Genomic DNA, 19,548 nt, shown 5'->3' on the forward strand with positions numbered 1-19,548 from the left:
ATTAATGTCTACGTCCAGTCTCCGTTGCAGTTCACACTCATAACGCATGTGTTATGCAACTGACCACTGTGAATCTAGCCTCATACAACTGTGCATCATATGTCCATGCAGTGAACACACTTTATTTGCACTGCCAAGCAGTTCTGTGTTGCGTATTCTTACCCTGGTGCTCCACACATATATGTACACATTCGAGCAGGTTCCAACTCTGGAAAAATGCCTTGACATATTTCCCAGGCATGTATGTCTATGCAGCAATTAGGTGCATTTTATCACATAAGCTGCCATTATGTCAGTCCAGAAATACTGTATAGAAAGCATAAAATATACCAGAAACATCATTTAGGAAGGACAAGGTAGATTTTCTTGAAAAAATGATGGTACATTTTGTTTTTCAAAGCCTATTTCTAGAAGCCTGTTAGAACTGTTTCCGAGACATGTTACAAACACGGTAAATGAAATTATGGCAGGCTCCAAATTACAACTGGGCTTCCACTCCATATCCATATTTATCACAATGAAGTTTTAAAGCAAGGGACCTAATCATTTCCACTTTACCACACTTCTACGTTATGAGCTAAGTGCCTTAAAAACGTCAATCTCTCATTTTGTGTTTTGGCAGGAATCCAGGATACAGATATCCCACAACAGACCGGAACTAAAATAGCAGAAAACAATAAGCATTTTACCCCAGCGAGGCCTATTTATTGGGAAAAAAATGGGTGAAGAAGAAAATCAGCAATAAACGCACATATTTTGCACTCACTCTTTCTTTTTCATTATTCTTAAACTCAAATGCTTGAAGTCAGTTCTCAGGAGTTGGAATCACATGCATACTCCAAGCAGATTATAAACAGAGAAAAATTCACTTCTGGGATAAATTGTAACTAAGCACCCTAACCTACTGATAGGCTTATATACAGACCAAGGCTGGATTTACCATAAGGCACTGTAGGCACGTGCCTACAAGCGCCTGATGATGTAAAGGTGGCTCACTCCCCTCCCTAAGAGTCCTGAGTGGAGTGCAAATGAGAGGTCTCAGCATTCCACTGACCAGATCTCCCTTCAGTCGAGGACAATTCTATCTATATAATACTTGGGGGCACGTCGATCTACTTAATACTGAGCATAGCTCTGGTGATCTAAGCTAATACTAAGGGGCACCTGTAGCTACCTATGATGGGCAAGGGAAGTAACCGCTGGGCCAGCAGGCACACTTGTGCTGCGGTTTGGTGGGTGTTTGTAGGTTCATGGAGGGTGAAGTCTATGGTGCCAGGACATCTGTGCCTATAGGCTCCTGTGATGAAAATTCAGGTCTGATACACACAGTAGAGTGTCTGAGAAAAACATTACTATCACTGTAATCAAAGCACAGAACAGATGATGAGCTCTTCATTCTGTACATCAATTGCAGTGAGAGTGGTGTCATTGCAAATATTTACTTTATTTAGCGTGTACACTTAACCAAGTGACAGGAGCGCTTTAAATAAAAATTCTAGTACATTTTAATTTAAATCAACACTCTGGTTTCAATAGACAGCTTGTACATTCAGAATAAATAACAGGCACGGGCTCCTTTTTCTTGCAACAGTCATAAACACATTAAAAAATTAAACCAGGATTTGTGTGGCCACGTCTCCGCATGTTACAGCATAGGAATGATAGATGGGAGTGAGCACAGGCACAGCATACTGACATGCTCTGATCCTTTACTTTGCCTCTCCTGGCCATCATATCCACCAGACTCGCAGAAACTGCACTTGTGAAATGCAATGATGCGTAGTGGAATATTGGAGTGAACCATCTATTGCAAAGCCACTTGGAACAATTTTTTTGGAACTATTTTTCAAAACTTTTTATGCATTTTAAATAAATGTTGTTTCCTCTTCACACTAACGTCTGTTTATATAAACCAAGTCCTATTATAATATAATTTTCCTCTCTCCAATGAAACAGACTCATGTACAAGCAAGTACATTTTCCCAGCAGTGCTTGTGTATTGCACTGCTTCAACATACACAACAATGGCATTTAGGAAATAATCAGGCTTTGGGAGTGCACGACTGTGCACGTGTGCCTGTACACATGCAAAATAGTCTAACATTGAGAGACAATTTTTTTTTTCACCAAATGTACCTTGTGGGTCATCCCCGAGACAATGTATCCCAAACACTGGTTCGCACAACAATGTATCCCCTAAGTTTTTTTTCAGAAATTGAACACACACATACACACACATATATTTATCCTATATAATAATACCTGTGTCTCTGGGTAGTCCTGTGTCCATGCGTTTTGCCCAGTGCGCATGTGCGGCACACGGGCGGATTTGGGCCAGCACAGGAGGACGAGTGCATGGGGGTGGGCATGTGCACACATGGTAGCATGGCCATGTGCGCGTGGTAGCATGGCAATGTGCGTGTGCGTCGGGGAACGCGGCCAGTAAGGGTGGGGGAGGAGGGTGGTGAGGGGGGTTACGGCCGCTTCAGTTTGTTTTGCTTTTTGTCATTTGGCATTTCTACATTCCAATAGAGACTGCACTGGATGAAGACGGTTTTGAACAGGGAAACACGTTGTAATGTGCTAAATAAATATTAAGTCTATTCTTGTCTGTGGTCATTAGAAGGTATGGCCACTTTCACCACATCGCTTTTGGGGTGCCTCTGTTTTTCAGTTTAGTAAGAGAAAACTAACAATAATAAAAATGTGATTTGCTTAAAGGATAACTGTAATGAGAGGGATATGGAAGCTGCCATATTTATTTCCTTTTAAACAATGCCAGTTGCCTGGCAGCCCTGCTAATCCTCTGCCTCTAATACTTTTAGCCATAGACCCCGAACAAGCATGCAGCTCAGGTGCTCTAAATGAAGTCTGACTAGATTAGCTACATGCTTGTTTCTGGTGTCATTCAGACACCACTGCAGCCAAATAGATCAGCAGGGCTGCCAGGCAACTGGTATCTATTAAAAGGAAATAAATATGGCAGCCTCCACACCCCTCTTGTTACAGTTGTCCTTTAAATAATGTTGTTAAAATGATTTAAATGATAGTTTTAAAAAGAAAGTTTGCTCATGATTGGCTGGTATAGGGCTTTTATAACTTTGTTAATTATACAAATATTCATAAATGTAACAATTGCAGCTGATTATGTGTTAGAAATATCCAATGCCTACAACACACTGAAAGAAGATGTAGTCGGAAACAGGTTAAATTTCCATACTTAGAAAAACATACTCATGAACATCATTAGTATATCCAGAGATTGCCAATAAGAGAGGAAAACAGACACAAACAATCCATCATTTTATTATAAGTGACTTTTTAGTTTTGCTTGCAGTTCATTAATAACAAATTTGGTTGCTGCATACTACTGCTTATTGGACTAATACTGTACAGCATCTTAGAGCTTGCAGAATAGTGATTGATTGCTATGGGCTGCTGATTTACATGCAAATGCTCTTTCTGCTGTTAAACAAACTTAGTATTATTCCATTTACTAACTACAAAACTTAAATGCTGATTTCATATGCTCAGTAAAACAGTAATTCTCTTACTATGTATTTAAATGTTGCCTGTACCTGCCATGTGCTGGCTCTACACCATATCCTAGCACTACTCCCTCTGGAATATGTTCACAGCTTGCTAGCCTGGCATATCCCCCCCCCCCCCTCGCTCCAAGGCTTTGACCTAAGCACAATTATCTGTACTTGTGTATTAGCTGCATGCCCTGACTGGTAAATCCTTGCAGGCCAGTCAGTCAGCAGGCCCAGTGACTGGATAACCTGAGGCTGGCCACTTAGCAGCTGTGACACCGTACTATTGTGCAGTCTGTGTAGTCTGTGTAAACTGTGATGCATATGCCCAAATGCTACTGAGGCCGTGACTGAAAAACTTCAGTTCATAATGGAAATGTTGTTTATTACAGCCAAGTGGAAATTTTGCACTTTTAATATGGACAGTCTAAATCAAAGCTACCTGTTGTAGATAAATTAATTTGATGAACTTGCTTGTTCGTAAGCAGCAGCATGATAGCCAAATATGTATAGAATAATGTATATAAAGGATGATTAACAACTACATGCACTGAAGAGCAAAGAACAAAATAAAGATAGCCATACGCTTTTATTCAATCCTTCTGACGCTAAATTTAAGTGATTGCTAAAAATATTCATATCTAACAATCAAATCTTAAATGAATCCACACAAAACATCTAATTTAAATCTGCTTTTGGTAATAAATCTATTGAATCCTGAATTCTTCATGATTTTGCACTATTTGATGCAGAACAAACATAGTTTACCTGTAGTCAGTTTAATAACGGATTCGGAAATCAACCCCACATGTTACCAGCCATACAGTGAAGCATACAGTTCAATAAAAAGCATGCTTCACTGTAACCCTTAACAGGAGCGTTTTTTGGAAACGCACTGAAAACAGGGTATTACCATGCCACATCCAGTTATACCACAATGCTCCCACCACACTGTGAACTTCACATAGGTAGTGTATTGCAGTGAGGTAAGCTGCGCTACGAAGCAGCCATTACCCTGCACCGCAATGTACCACTGTGAATGAGGCCTGACAGTCATCGTAATAGGATGTCCTCTGTGCAATTGTACTAATCTGGGCACATTTTCTGTAACCTGTGAACTATGTAACAAACCATCTTTCAGCTCAAGATCTAAAGTCTGGGGAAAAATTAAAAATTAAAAAAAAAATAGCATTATACCTTATATTATTGTAGAACTAAAATGAACTGCTTTCCAACACAATCATATAACTATCAAACTTAACCCTTGATACTGTATATAATTGATGCTGCATTTTTAAAACAAATGTAGCTGGCAGATTTTACAATACAGTTCAAAATAATTTTGTTTGGCCTTACTTTTGTATCAGGGTTAAGCCTACATGTGTAAAATTATGTATCAATGAAGCTGCATCTGCACTGCTTTACTATGCTGCCTCCACTGCTCTACACCCTATGACCTACCTCAGTGTCTTCCTTTCCTCTTACCTTTATGTCATGGTGCTGCATTTTGCATGGCACATTTACAGATGGTGTAGACATGCAAAGCTGTGCCGTGCTTGCTGCCCTCTGCACCAGTGGAGAGAGTGAAACCTTGGTCATATGAGGAGGGGTAGCAGGCCAGAAAGAGGTGGAGTCAAGTGTCAGAAGAGTATCTGGTACTTCCGAGGCAGTTGGGAATGTAAAGAGCCTGCTCCCAATGTAAAAAGCTACTCCCACATTGCCCCATAGCTGACCAACATCTGAGGGTATGTGTTTACCAATTGGAATTGGAACAGTTGTGATATTGTGTCCATACAATTAGAGGTATTTTATGAAGTCTGATCAAATAAAGCTTTTTAAAGAAAAAGATACCTGTAGTGCTGGATGTATATTAATCTTCTGATAGAGACTCACACAGTTGTTTGCCTAAGTTTTGACACTGTCCACTCACAGTCTCAGGTTGAGATGCATGTTCTGGGCTGCATGTAATTATTAGTTAGAGCAAAGACTAGATCATCGTTATTAAGTAATAGTGGATGCAGGTTGCTAAGCAGCCAATTATCACAAAAGATTAGTTGGACACTGTCATACAGCCAATGCATATTATTGACCATATTCAGGTCTTCACCACTTGGCTATTGCATATAGCCAAGCAAAAAATATTAGCCATGGTGTGCAGCCTATATCCAGTGCTGGGCTATAGATTACAGAGGATATCTGGTCTTCAGTTACTTAATACACCGGCCTCCCAAACGTTCCAAATTTTAATGAAAATGACAAAAGCTGACTTTTATTTATGGTTAGCAGTTAGTGACAGGAGTTATTTTAAGAGGGTTAGTCTTGCGGAATAGGGCAGAGGATATTACATTTAATAATTTGCATCAGCAGGCGAGGTGTAAAGGACCCCGTCGCAAAAATCTTAAAATTTAAAATATATGTAAACATATACAATTAATAAGTAAGTTTTTTCCAGAGTAAAATGAGCCATAAATGACCTTTCTCCTATGTTGCTGTCACTTACAGTAGGTAGTAGAAATCTGACAGAATTGACAGGTTTTGGACTAGCTCATCTCCTCATGGGGGGTTCACAGGGATTTCTTTATTTTCTAAATGAACTTAGTGAATGCCGGTTGCTCCATCCAACTGCCAAAAAAATGTACGATGAGCAGGGATGCTGGTCAGCATCTTTGTATAAATCTTTTTCAGGGAGTGTCTTTATAAAGAATAAAGGCTATGCTGAGAATCCCCTATGGAGAGATGAACTAGCCCAAAACCTGTCGGTAATGTCAGATTTCTACTACTTACTGTAAATGCCAGCAACATAGAAGAGAAGTAATTTATGACTCATTTCACTCAGGAAGAAACATACTTATTTTTTGTATGTGTTTTAAATTTTAACATTATCGCGACAGTTCCACTTTAAGAGGTCCACAAGAACAGGAAAACAAATCGGCACAAGATGAGCTCCTGGCAGGTCGGGAGATGTAGGTGCAGAGAGCAATTGTGCCTCCGGCAGACAATTGTATAAGTGAAAAAGAACAGAGGGTTTCCGGGCACCAATTTGCATAAGTAGTCACCTTTAATCTATACTCCCAACACCTTCAGACATATACATGCAGTAAAGATCAGCCTAACAGCTGTTTCGCAGGATAACCTGCTTCTTCAGAGGCAGCTGCCTCTGAAGAAGCAGGTTATCCTGCAAAACAGCTGTTAGGCTGATCTTTACTGCATGTATATGTCTGAAGATGTTGGGAGTATAGATTAAAGGTGTCCACTTTAAGAGTCAGGAAAGAATGTACAATAGCTGGGTGAGGTTAGTGACAGGCAACAGAAAGGGATTTGTCAATGGGGTTTAGGGTTTGGCATATTGGGAAGCAGGCAGAAATTGTAAAGGGACTAGCAATCTATATGATTAACTGAGAGAAATGAATGTATCATGCAGGACACACTGAATCAATGCTTTTTGAATGAAGTTTTGGTACAAACAACACAAGATTGAGTCATCCAGCAGACAATGTGTGTGTTCTCTTTGTTGTCTCATAGAGAGCACTTGTTATTGGAGCACTTCCTGTGGATAGCGTTACAGTGGTAATGCATTAACATTGTGCAGGTATGTCTTGTGTTAAAACATGAAGAAGGTTAATAACAAAGTTGAGCCAGAAAAAAGAAAATACCCTGTGTGTAGACAATAGCATTGATATGGAAATACCAGATGCCTCATCCATTTTCACTGTAGTATGGAACTCTAGGCCTTTTATTTGCCTGGGTATTATACCTTCGAATAAAAGGTTCCTCGATGAACTTTATATTGCTTGAGATCAATTTAAAATGTCTTTATGGAGTGACCCTTATGATGGTAATTTATGGTTAATAATCCTTAAGTGTTACTCATGTATTTCATATCCAAAATGATAAATAATAACTGAGTATCCAACAGAAAATCATTTAAAAAATGTGGTGGATTTTAATGTATTGCTTATTTGAGAAGAAAAAGGGAGAATGGAATCCTGAAAACACAAAAAAAACCAACAAAACAAAAGAACAACAATGACAATCTTAAAATATAAAAATATAAAAGGTGCTAAACAAGACTTCAATATGTCCAGTAACACTGCAGCACATAAGGTTCTGGGTAAAAACCAAAAGAGTTCAGTTTATTCAAATACACCTGCCTGCATTAAAATTAATTGCCTTATACAAATTCAAATGAACTGAATTATGTTAACGTACAGAATCAAGTAAAGTAAATTAGCTCATGAATAGCAAGGCAGCACATACTATGTCAATAAACATGGTTAAGAATTGAACTCGCTAGTCTGAGCACGTTCCTTGGAAGAAGGAAGGCTGTAGCATTTTACAGTGAACAGCACAGCAGTCAGAATATCTACAGGACCTTGGACAGCGGTTTCTACAACAACAGCACCTTGGACAGCAATCTGAGAGCTGATATGGACAAGACTTCAACATTACAAAAAGTGGACTTGAAACATGAGCATATGGGAGCCTAAATAAGAAATGGAAAAAATGTTTTTGTATGTAACAGTTATCTAGCTACTATGAAGCACTGGAAATACAGCTCATATAATTTATCATAGTCACAGTCAAGTTTTAAAACCTGTAAAGGTATATTTATTTTTAAAGCTATAAGCTTTACCACCTTGTTTTTATATTGTGTCTTTTTGTAAATGCATAATACACTAGGTGAATTTTCCTGTAACTGCACCATTGTGTAAACTGCTTCAGAAGCACATCAAAAATGCGCGAATGCCCCTTGTAAAGTATACCACACAGCATGCATATAAAAAATATATGTCAAAATTGCAACTACATTTCATTGGAGAAAAGTGTATTGTGCCTTAGAGTATGTATAGCGCTAGAACTTATTTCAGGTTATTATTGTTGTACGGGCTTTCATTTTAGAGTCTACAAGCATGAAAGCACCTTCTGACAGGTAGTGGGGCAATAAACATAAAAATGATGATGATAATAATATTATTTTTTCTTTTCCAAAACTGTTGCAAAATACTGCACATATAGAAAATGCAGTGAAATCAATGGGAATCAATAGGAATAAAGGTTTGTGAGAAAATGTGTACTTTGTGAATATTCAATGGGTTTTGACAAAGATTGGCACTGCACTAACCCGCCAATGTTAATGTACCTTTTACAATATAATCGCATCCCATCAGCAATGTGATTATATTGTCTGACACAATGAACCATAATGCTCCACTGTGAACAGAGCCTTAAAGGGAACCTGAACTGAGTAAAATTATTTAAGATAAACACGTGATGTAGCTGCAAATGAATATTACATACTTACCTCGCCATCAGTTCCTCTCAGAAGCTCGCCGTTTTCTTCTTACAGTGATCCCTTCCAGTTCTGACAAGATTTTGTCAGAACTGAAATATACCAGTTGCTGTCAGTTACAGTATATACCAGCTGCTGTCAGTTACAACTGAATGTGCAAGGTAATGTCCATGTTTCCCTATGGCTCAAGTGGGCGATATAACAGTTTAACAGTGTGCGGACCAGGAAGCTGCTATGGGGTAATGGCCATTTTAAAAATGGAGGACAGAGAATTCCATTGATCACAGTGGACAAACAGCATGCAGGAGAGGAGTAAGAAATTGATGAGCAGACTACATGGGAGGTAAGTATGGTATGTGTGTGTTTGTTTGACTTTTTATTTTCAGTTTAGGTTCTTTTTAAAACAGACATAACAAGGATCCAAGCACTGCATCTTACGGTTTAGATTTCACTTCCATTTACTTAAAGGGGAACTGAAGAGAGAGGTATATGGAGGCTGTCCTGTTTATTTCCTTTTAATCAATACCAGTTGCCTGGCAGCCCTGCTGGTCTATTTCTCTGCAGTAGTATCTGAATAGAACCAGAAACAAGCATGCAGCTAGTCTTGTCAGATCTGACTTATAAGTCTGAACCACTGAAACACCTGATCTGCTGCATGCTTGTCCAGGGGCTATGGCTAATAGTATTAGAGGCAGAGGATCAGCAGGGCTGCCAGGCAACTGGTATTGTCTAAAAGGAAATAAACATGACAGCCTCCATATACCTCTCTCTTCAGTTCCCCTTTAAATTATAAGATCATTGCAAGCTTGAAAAATAATGCATGCACATTTATGGATTAATTATAAAACAGTCATTTAAAAAAATGTAAGCTAAGTGGCTACTGTGCTACTGTGGATGTTCCATGTTTCTTACAGTTTCCATAAATGTGCAATAATACCTATATTTTAAAAAATAGTTGCAAGAATGAGTAAATAAGGCAATTGATCAGGCATAATAAATACACCTGGAATGCTAAAAGAACAAGACATAAGTATCAACTAAGAGCAGAGTGTCGCCTGCTGGTTCAGCAAGCTTCATAAGAATTTTCCTGCCAATGAAGCTCTAGGAAGGGTCATTTCCAGCATTCAGTGGTAATCCTTTAGCAGCATTTATAGAAATACAAATAACATTTGACCTGACTTTCTGCAGCATGTGCATTCTTTTCTCTTTTAGGTATGAAAAATGCTTCTTCTCAAGGTCACAAAGGGTTCATGATCTGATATTAAAACAGGATTTATTCCTGCGCCTTTCCCCAAGCACCACATAAATACTGCTTTTCTTCCAATCTCATTGTATAAGGCTGAGGAAATAGTCATGCTCTTTGATCTATGAGATTTTTGTGGTGGATGGAAAAGTTTTGAAGGTCATTAGTATGTGAACCCATTTATAAGAGCTCTTCCAATGTACTCAGTGCTAGGGACCAGCAACCTCTCTATTTAAAAAGGAAAGGGATTGTGTTCTGAATCATAAGTTATCACCTAAACACACAAAGGAGAATATACAGTACATATACACACACACACACACACACACACACACACACACACACACACACACACACACACACACACACACACACACACGATTGGTACCTGGAGGAAGTCCACACTTCGCATATGGATAAGTACACATTGATAGAGACTCTATCACAGATCCCCGTCAGCATTTTAAGAGGAAATATGAATCAACGTATTAAAAATAAAGTATGTATAAACTGAAATGTCTTCCAGCGAGGAGATGTAAGATGCTTGCAAGAGAGGCTTCAGGCAGTGCACAGGCTGTTGCTACATCTCAACATTACCAACAGTCAAAACACAACTTCCGGCAAGCAAGGTTATGAAAAGCAGGTTACTTGAACTGTTATATCTGCCGTGAGATTTGTAATTCTGCCTAGCCAATGCTGTGATATTCCAGCCATACAGTGCAGCCAGCCAATTAACTGACTTTTCTTCTGAGCAGTCCAGCAAATGCAGACAAGCCAGGAAACTTTTTATGGACTATGATGAACAGCAATACAAATCAGATTTATCATTCTTTTTCTATACACACTCTACCAGTGTGTTCTAACAAACAATAATGCAAACATATTACATATGCCACAGTTTAAGTCATTAAAGCAAACCGAAAGCAAACACAAAGTATGATATAATTAATTGTATTGTATAGTATGGATAATGAATAGAACATTAGTAGCAAAGAAACGAGTCTCATATTTTAATTTTCAGTTGTATAGCTTTTTTTTTTTATAACATTGCATATTGCTGTCACAGCTGCAATTTTAAAATCACACTCTATTACGTAACCTCCCTAGCAGTAAGGATGAGCCCGACTCGTCCATCTAAAAGTTGCTGAAATGATGAGTCAGGCTCGTCCATGCCCCCAGGGAGATTTATAGCTGTTCTGCACCGCCGCTCCGCTTTTTTTCCGCTTCTGAGAGCTTCCCTAGGACTAATGAATGCCTGTCAGCACACTGTTGGTAGCGATCTGAGCTACCCACAATGTGCCAACTTGCATCCATCAGTCCTAGGGAAGCCCATATGAAGCAGTGCGGGGACATGTCCCCCCTCCCTTCCTTCCTCTTCTCCGATCCCCCTCCCTTCCATTCCTTCCCCCCCTTTTTTTCCTCCGATCCTCCCTCCCTTTCGATCCCACCTCCCTCCACCCCCTCTGATTCCCCCTTCCGTCCCTGCTAATCCCCGGGCAGCACTGTTAGTTGAGCAAAGGTGGTATTACTTATCGAGGCTCTCTCCAGCATTGATCGCCCATTCTCCTCCGCTGTATAGCTACTGTTCACTGTACCGGGGGTTTGTGACTTGATGATGTCATCAAGCCACATCCCCAGTACAGTGAACAGTAGCCCAGAGCTGTACAGTGGAGGAGAATGGGCGATTATTACTGGAGAGAGCCTCGGTATGTAATAACCCCTTGCTCATCTACAGAGGAGAGATTGATGAGTAGACTACACAGGAGGTAAGTATGGCATGTGCATGTTTATTTTGACTTTTGATTTTCAGATCAGGTTTGCTTTAAGCTGTATATTAACAAATGTAAAAAAAATAACTATAGTTCTGTAGCCTAATAACTAACCACCATTAAAATGGGATGTACCCACTCTTGATTCAGACCTCACAGTCTGCTATGGCTAGTGCCTATTTGAGCACACTGAGATTTCTGTTGTATTCACATAGTGAATTGAAATATGATGTTGGTCAATTCGTTTCTCTGCCAAACACAGATGAGCACATTTGTACTCTGTTCTATTAATTAATGTTTTTGTTTTTTTGTAGTCTCCTTAAACCTGCTACATACATTAGGCTAACTAGCAATCACTCAGTGACTGAAGTCAGCTTAATGTAACAAGTGAGGAGCAGATGATGAACAATAAGGCACCCTCACACCCCAGGGCATCCTTAGCCTCTGATCAAAGATCACTGGGACAGAGCGTCTGGCGGATTACAGAGTTTTAATTTGCTAAACTCTCTAGATACTCTGCGGTCTGCTACATTAGGCAGCAATCCAAATACTGCTATAAAGAAAACTTCCAGAGACTTGACAGAATTTCACTTCTCCTCTGGCGAAGGACATTCGCTGACACCCAAGCAGCTACGGGGCTTCATATATCAGCCAGATCAAGGTATTGATAATGCCCTCAATTACATGCAACACAGACAATACAGAAAGCAGGATTTTACGCTGAGTGGTTAGTGTGCCTTCCAAAGGCCAAATGAAACATAGGTCCAAGAAAGTATATTTCTCTTGGGTCATAACAGTAGAACCTATTTCAGGAAATGAGATTGTAAAAAGAGGAACGTTATCTTCCCCCATAAATAATTAAATGCTTAATAAATGCAAGTGAATCCATAAATGCACTAAGGCAGCACATCTGACGGCGATAGCATCGCATTGTCAGAAAAGGGACACTCGCTTCTGTATTGTAATGCTCACACCTTAGAGCTGACAAATTGCTTCTCTATAATCTAAATAATACATGGGAAAAATATCAACCCTATGCTTACATTTCCATAACATCTGCATCATGATCTTCATGCGAAGAAAGGTATTTCACTCCCCTCCCAAGTGCTTTCTAGCTGAGTTTGCAAATGCTAATAGGCTCCATAGCTTTCAAGTCTTAAAATCAATTAGTGGTATGTATTAAGACAGACTTGCTGGGAGCCAATTTAAGTAATAAAATTCGTTAGGTGCGTGGATAAAAACAGGAGGCTGGGATCCAAGTCCCAAGGACTCAAGGGTTTGTGTTATCTGCTGTCATACAAGGATCATGGTCTGGACAAAGCAGATACAAAAATGTGCATTATATACAAGGCCCACAAGCCTACTCCTGTTGGACACCATGAAACAAAGTAAATGATGACTACTTATAAAGAAATGTGTTATAAGAGAGCACATAATAATGAATTTAGATCATGTTGTGTGTCGTTGTTATTTAAAAAGAAGTCTTCCATATAACCACAAGCATTGTTAAAATACAGCTTTTGTAATCCTCAGCGCTGTATATTTGGAACACCCCTCCTGTTGCAGCCTGCAGTCACCCAGTGCACAACAACAGTGTGGCCACCACCCAGGGTAAAAACCACAACACAGGCTTAGATTCCTTTGCAACAGGGGGTTACACCAATTTATTTAAAACATTGCACAAAAATATAAAAACAACAACTTACATTTGAGGGTCCATGCTCACTGGACCCTCCTTGCATACAATCGCTTATAAGGTATCTGCACGAGTGTTAACTTCAGTGCACCTTATTCAACAACCTTGTAGGTATTTCCAGGAGATATAAGTAGCCCGTCTCTCCTTCCCAACCGGGTTTCGGCAATGCCCTGATAACGGCGCATTGCCAAAACCCGGTTGGGAAGGAGAGACGGGCTACTTATATCTCCTGGAAATACCGACAAGGTTGTTGAATAAGGTGCACTGAAGTTAACACTCGTGCAGATACCTTATAAGCGACTGTATGCAAGGAGGGTTCAGATAAGACAGACAGACAGGTGGGGCTGCCAGTAGCAACCGCATCTCTGGCTAGCACCCCTAAGGCAGAGATACAGTAGGAGGCACTGCCACTACCACTAGGGCAAGTGCGATCCAGACAGATGGAGCAGCCAGCAGCAACCGCAGCTCTGGCCTACACTGCCAGACAGACAGAACGATTCCCTGTCGAGCACCGATGGCGACAAGGCAATCGAGACACAGAGTGAAGCACTGCCACTACCATTAGGGCTAATGCAATCCAGACAGATAAACAAAAGGGCTACAAAAGGGCTACCAGTAGCAACCGCTGCTCTGGTTAACACCCCAAAGGCTGAGATACAGAAGGAGGCACTGCCACTACCACTAGGGCAAGTGCGATCCAGACAGGTGGAGCAGCCAGCAGCAACCGCAGCTCTGGCCTACACTCCCAGACAGACAGAACGATTCCCTGTCGACCACCGCTGGCGACAAGCCAATCGAGACACAAAGACTGTACAGGCAAAACAGATAATACAATCCGACTGCACTAGAGGGAATGCCTAGTACAGTCCCAAGAATTACTCCAAGATAATCTTTAACAAACAGGCAAGGCTGACACTCTAGGAGTGTTTAGCAGTAACAAACCATTAAGGATGACCAGCCAAGGATTCTGGGAGAACATGGTATTTATACTGCCAGCCTTCAAAGGAGGCAGCTAGGCAATCTGCATAACAAATATATGCAAATTCCTCAGCAGCAGAGCAGGTCTGAAACTTGCAAAGCAAAGACAGGTCTCTTTTCCAGAGACCTGCAGCCCTCAGACTTAAGGAATGGTCAAACAGCTGTCTGTTTGTGCAGACAGCTGAGCGGATCATTACAACATTATTAATTTTATGTGTTTTACTATTAGTATATAGAACATAAGTAACATCAAAATTAGTCTCATCTTTATTTTTAGTTTAGTGGCTGTATGTTTAAACACTGCATTTTAAACAGAACCTTTTATAGTATGATGTTAAAGTTGCTGAAAGTAATGACTCCTTGAACTTTTCAGATGTAAAATGTCATCAGCTGTCTCTTTTCTCCCTGGCTTCTATTTACCTGTCAGGAAACCAGATTGAATTTGGCAAGCTGTTCAAAAAGCTTATTTGTAAACATAACTACTCAAATGTTTCAACTGTTGATTTCCAGGGACTTCAGACAATTTCTTAGTAGGAATAGTACTACATGTATCTCTATTTATCTCATCATGGGTCTGATGCACTAAACTGCAGTAAAATTGCTGTGCACTGTACTAACCACTCCATACGATCAGCACCATCTCAAAGGTTTCTTTATTTCAGCTTCATTAAAACATCATATAAAATACAAAGACATGTCTGGGTCTGTATCAATTGATGACGCACAGGCGTTTCGGGCCTATACAGGTCCTTTCTCAAATCATGACCAGCCCAGATAGTCTGGGCTGGTCATGATTTGAGAAAGGACCTGTATAGGCCCAGAGATGTGTTGAGATGATGCTGATCGTATGGAGTGGATTGCAATCGTCTTGTGACTCCAAAGAGTGATTTAAGCACATCTCCTTTACCAATGGTGCAGCAGCAATTACATTGAATTGTGCACTGTACTAACAGCAGGGGGACAGTGAGTGTTAACCAGGGGCGGACTGACAACTCATGGGGCCCCCGGGCAATAGGAGATTATCGGACCCCCATACCAGTGTTTCCAACCTTTCACATTATATTTTTACAGACTAAGATATAATAATTTACTGACAACAGTACATATTTTATATTGTGATATTTTATATTGATAAAAACCCACGTGGCACGCTGAAAAATGGGTGTGGTCATGCAACAGAATGTGGGCGTGGTCATGGGTGGGGCAAAATATACATGACCTTAGCAGTGGTGTAAAAGGTCTGCCGGGGAAGTTTGAACTCTGCCATAGTGTTTCCCCCCAAAATACATAATACATAATCTGACAGCATTTCACCAAAAATCCATGCAATTTGGCAGAGGTTCCTCCAAAATACAGATAATATGGCAGTCGTTCCCCCAAAATAGACTTTATCTGGCAGCAGAGGTTCCCCCAAATACACATAATTTGGCAGCGGCTCCCCAAAATATGTGTAATCTTGCAGCAGATCACCAAAAATACATGTAGCAGCAGTGGTTCCCCAAAATACACAGAATCTGGAAGCAGTGATTCACCCATTATACACAATCTGGTAGTGGTTCCCCAAAAATACACATAATCTGGCAGCTGTTTCCCAAAATACACTTAATCTGGCAGCAGCAGTTCTCCAAAATAGTTAATCTGGCAGCAGTTCCCCCAAAATAGGTGCCCCCATGTTATGATCGCTTCTGCAGCGTTTACTGCTGACTGCAGTGGTATTGCAAACCAAGCAGTTCTAATGTCATTACATGCATTTGCTTGCATAGTTTGGTTTGCACTTAAACTAGTTGCTGATTCCATCTGCAGTCGCTCTGAAGTTAATGACAGTTTAATATGCTTTTGTGTAAACAAACATTGTCTGCTGCAATGGAGGGGCAATCCCTTTCCTGCAGGCTGCATATCATTGTCTGCCTTTTCCTGCTATCAGCCTGTGATTAATTACCATTCACTTGTGTGGGAATCTGCAGGTCTGCTCCCATTGGATGACCTCAGTATAAAGAACTGCTTCCTGCAATGCCTCATGGGCTACCATAGTCTCAGATTCTGTCTGTTACTCTGCTCGTGCCCCACCTCGTTCCTAGTCCGTGTGGACTGCGCTGACTCCTGCGAAGGGGTCAGCGAGTCCTCCTAAGTTCTGCTCTTGTTCTTGAAGTTGTTACTTTGCTTGTCTTGTGTCATATATTGGTTCATCGCCAATATATACGCATACTTGCACGTTTATTATTTTCCTTGTATTCGTGTTACGTTGATACATCAGTGTCGCTGATATATACGTACACGAACTGTTTATTTCCTGTGTTCAGTTAGTCAGCCTTCCAGCACGTTTTGGTAGTTTGCGCGTACCGTGATCACCCGTGCTGAGCTAGTATCCTGCTCCTGGTCCTGTTTGTGGATTGCGTTCATCTCTGCGAGGAGATAACGAATAATTCTGAATCCTGTCCTGTTACCGTTTGTGGATTGCGTTCATCTCTGCGAAGAGATAGCGAATCCTTCTGAGTCCTGTTCCCTGTATTGCTCCAGTGCTAGTCAGTGTTCCTGCTTATGTCATATATCGGTTCATTGCCGATATATACATATGTTAGTCAGACGTTACAAATAGTTTCATTGATAGCTGTAATTGTAATACGCTAGGAAAACATACTTATTGTATATTTGTCTGTGTTACGTTCATCTATCTTGATCCTCCTATTTCCTGGCTATCCTGTCCTGTCTTTGTGAGGCACGCCATCGCTGCTACGCATTGGCTGCCTCATTCCAGTCTGTCTTGTTGTGGACGCTTGCTGTCACTAAGTAGTGGCTAGTTAAGCAGGCGTTCATTCTGTCTACCTGTCCTGATCTCCTCAGTCCTGGTTTATGCGCTCAGCGCTACTTTGCGCTGAGACGTTGTTACAAAAGTGTTGTTTGTGGCTGTTCGGATCTGCACCGGCTCTGTGCACCACAATCTCCTATTGGAGTCAGTCCTCTCCTCCACTAAACTGGGGATATCCTGATTCCTTGTGCTGGTGTGTACCTCCTTCACGTCAGCTTATGTGTTGCATGCTGACTGTGGAGATTACACCTCCAAGCTTAACACCCCAGTATAGGTAACCAGGTCAAAAGGTATCCCCAGTGGAAGTTACCAGGTCTATAGGTTTTCCCAGTGCAGGTATCCAGGTCTATAGGTGTCCCCAGTATAAGTAGCCAGGTCTATAGGTGTCCCCAGAATAGATAACCATGTCTATAGACGTCCCCAGTTAAGATAGCCAGGTCTATAGGTGTCCCCAGAATAGTTAGCCAGGTCTATGGGTGTCCCCAGCATAGGTCGCCAGGTCTACAGGTGTCTCCAGAATAGGCAGCCAGGCCTATAGGTGTCCCCAGTACAGATAGCCAGGTCTATAGGTGTCTCCTGTATAGATAGCCAGGTATTTAGGTGTCCCCAGTATATGTAGCCAGGTGTATAGGTGTTCCCAGTATAGCCAGGTCTACAGGTGTCCCCAGTATATGTAGCCAGGTGGATAGGTGTCCCCAATATGTGTAGCCAGGTCTATAGGTGCCCTCAGTATATGTATCCAGCTGTATAGGTGTTCCCAGTATATGTAGCCAGCTCTATAGGTGTACCCAGTATATGTAGCCAGGTGGATAGGTGTCCCCAATATATGTAGCCAGGTCTTTAGGTGTCCCCAGTATATTTAGCCAGGTGGATAGGTGCTCCCAATATATGAAGCTAGGTCTATAGGTGTCCTCAGTATATGTATCCAGCTGTATAGGTTTTCCCAGTATATGCAGCCAGGTGTATAGGTGTTCCCAGTATAGCCAGGTCTATAGGTGTCCCCAGTATATGCAGCCAGGTATATAGGTGTCCCCAGTATAGCCAGGTCTATAGTGCCCTCAGTATATGTAGCTAGGTCTATAAGTGCCCCCAGTATATGTAGCTAGGTCTATAGGTGTCCCAAGGAGGGGAGGTAGCAGTGAAAGAGGGTGACGGGCATAGCAGCGAAGAAGGCGGGAAGTCTCCCCCACTTCCCTTACGGCCCCCCTTCCTGGCTCTCCCCTCCAGAATGTGTAAGTGTCGCACAGCGGCTGACAGCGGGCGGGGACTTACCGCTGTTACAGCCACCGGAGGGAGCGCCTGATCAGCACCTCCTCCAGTGGTTGTAACAGCGGTAAGTCCCCACCTGCTGTCAGCCACTGTGTGACACTTACACATTCCAGAGGGGAGAGCCAGGAAGGGGGGCCCCAAGGTGGGGGAAGGGGAGGAGACTTCCCCCCTTCTCCTCTGCTATGCCCATCGCCCTCTTTCACTGGCTGCCTCCCCTCCTGCTCAGGGTTCTCTGGCGGGCGGTGAGCCCCCCCGACCACGGGCCCTTGGTCCGTGCCCGAGTGCCCGAATGGTCAGTCTGCTCCTGGTGTTAACTTATTAGAGCAACGCATGTTTCCGGGGTTATGTGTGAAATCCTAGTATTGCGTATTGTGCTAATAGGGTAATGTGAACTACCCTCCTGCCACTAGTACCGGTAAAATTGTTGTGCACTACCTGCACATGGCAATTTTACCACAGTTTAGTGCATCTAGTTCATGTCACACATTACTCCAAGTACACTTTTAGAGCCCATTCTCACTTGGGCGATTAGCCGGTGATTAGCGGGTGATTCCTGCTAATCGTCGAAGCACTAGCTCTTTTTAAAGCGCTAGCGCCAAAAAGATAAATGGCGGTGATCTAACTGCCGCGATTGTCGGCAATCGTGGCCAATTTGCGATTAGTGGCAAATATGTCGCATGTAGCATTATCCCACGATTCTGTAGCGATCGCAATACAGTGCTTATAAAGCACTGATCGCGATCACTCGGAAATCATGAGAGTGTACAGTTATTTTACCGTGGTAATCGTGGTGAAATCACCCACGCAAAAAGCTAGCGCTAAACGCTAGCATTTTACAATTGCTAGTGTGAATGGGCCCTTCGGAAAACTAAAAACTTTACACAGGCCTTCCACTTTTTGGAACCTTACTCAGTTGGGTCGCTGTCACAAAGAGAAGTCTTGAGGCAAATTCATAATATTGAAA

The 19,548-nt window shown here is 41.6% G+C and overlaps 1 protein-coding gene across 3 annotated transcripts in view; it reads right to left on the bottom strand.

Moving 5' to 3' along the window:
• Positions 1-19,548, bottom strand: part of CSMD2 (CUB and Sushi multiple domains 2) — a 1,291,405-nt gene that overhangs the window by 881,451 nt on the left and 390,406 nt on the right. Inside the window, exon 1 of one of the 3 annotated variants that reach the window (XM_068268936.1) lies at positions 10,455-10,516. The exons of the other annotated variants lie outside the window; for them this stretch is intronic. Within the exon in view, the coding sequence (XP_068125037.1) occupies positions 10,455-10,494 (40 nt within the window). The 5' untranslated portion in view covers positions 10,495-10,516. Of the gene's footprint in view, positions 1-10,454; positions 10,517-19,548 lie in introns of those variants that run through there. 3 annotated transcript variants of the gene reach the window in all.

The sequence above is a fragment of the Hyperolius riggenbachi genome, chromosome 2 (assembly GCF_040937935.1).
Source record: "Hyperolius riggenbachi isolate aHypRig1 chromosome 2, aHypRig1.pri, whole genome shotgun sequence".
Taxonomy (NCBI): domain Eukaryota; kingdom Metazoa; phylum Chordata; class Amphibia; order Anura; family Hyperoliidae; genus Hyperolius; species Hyperolius riggenbachi.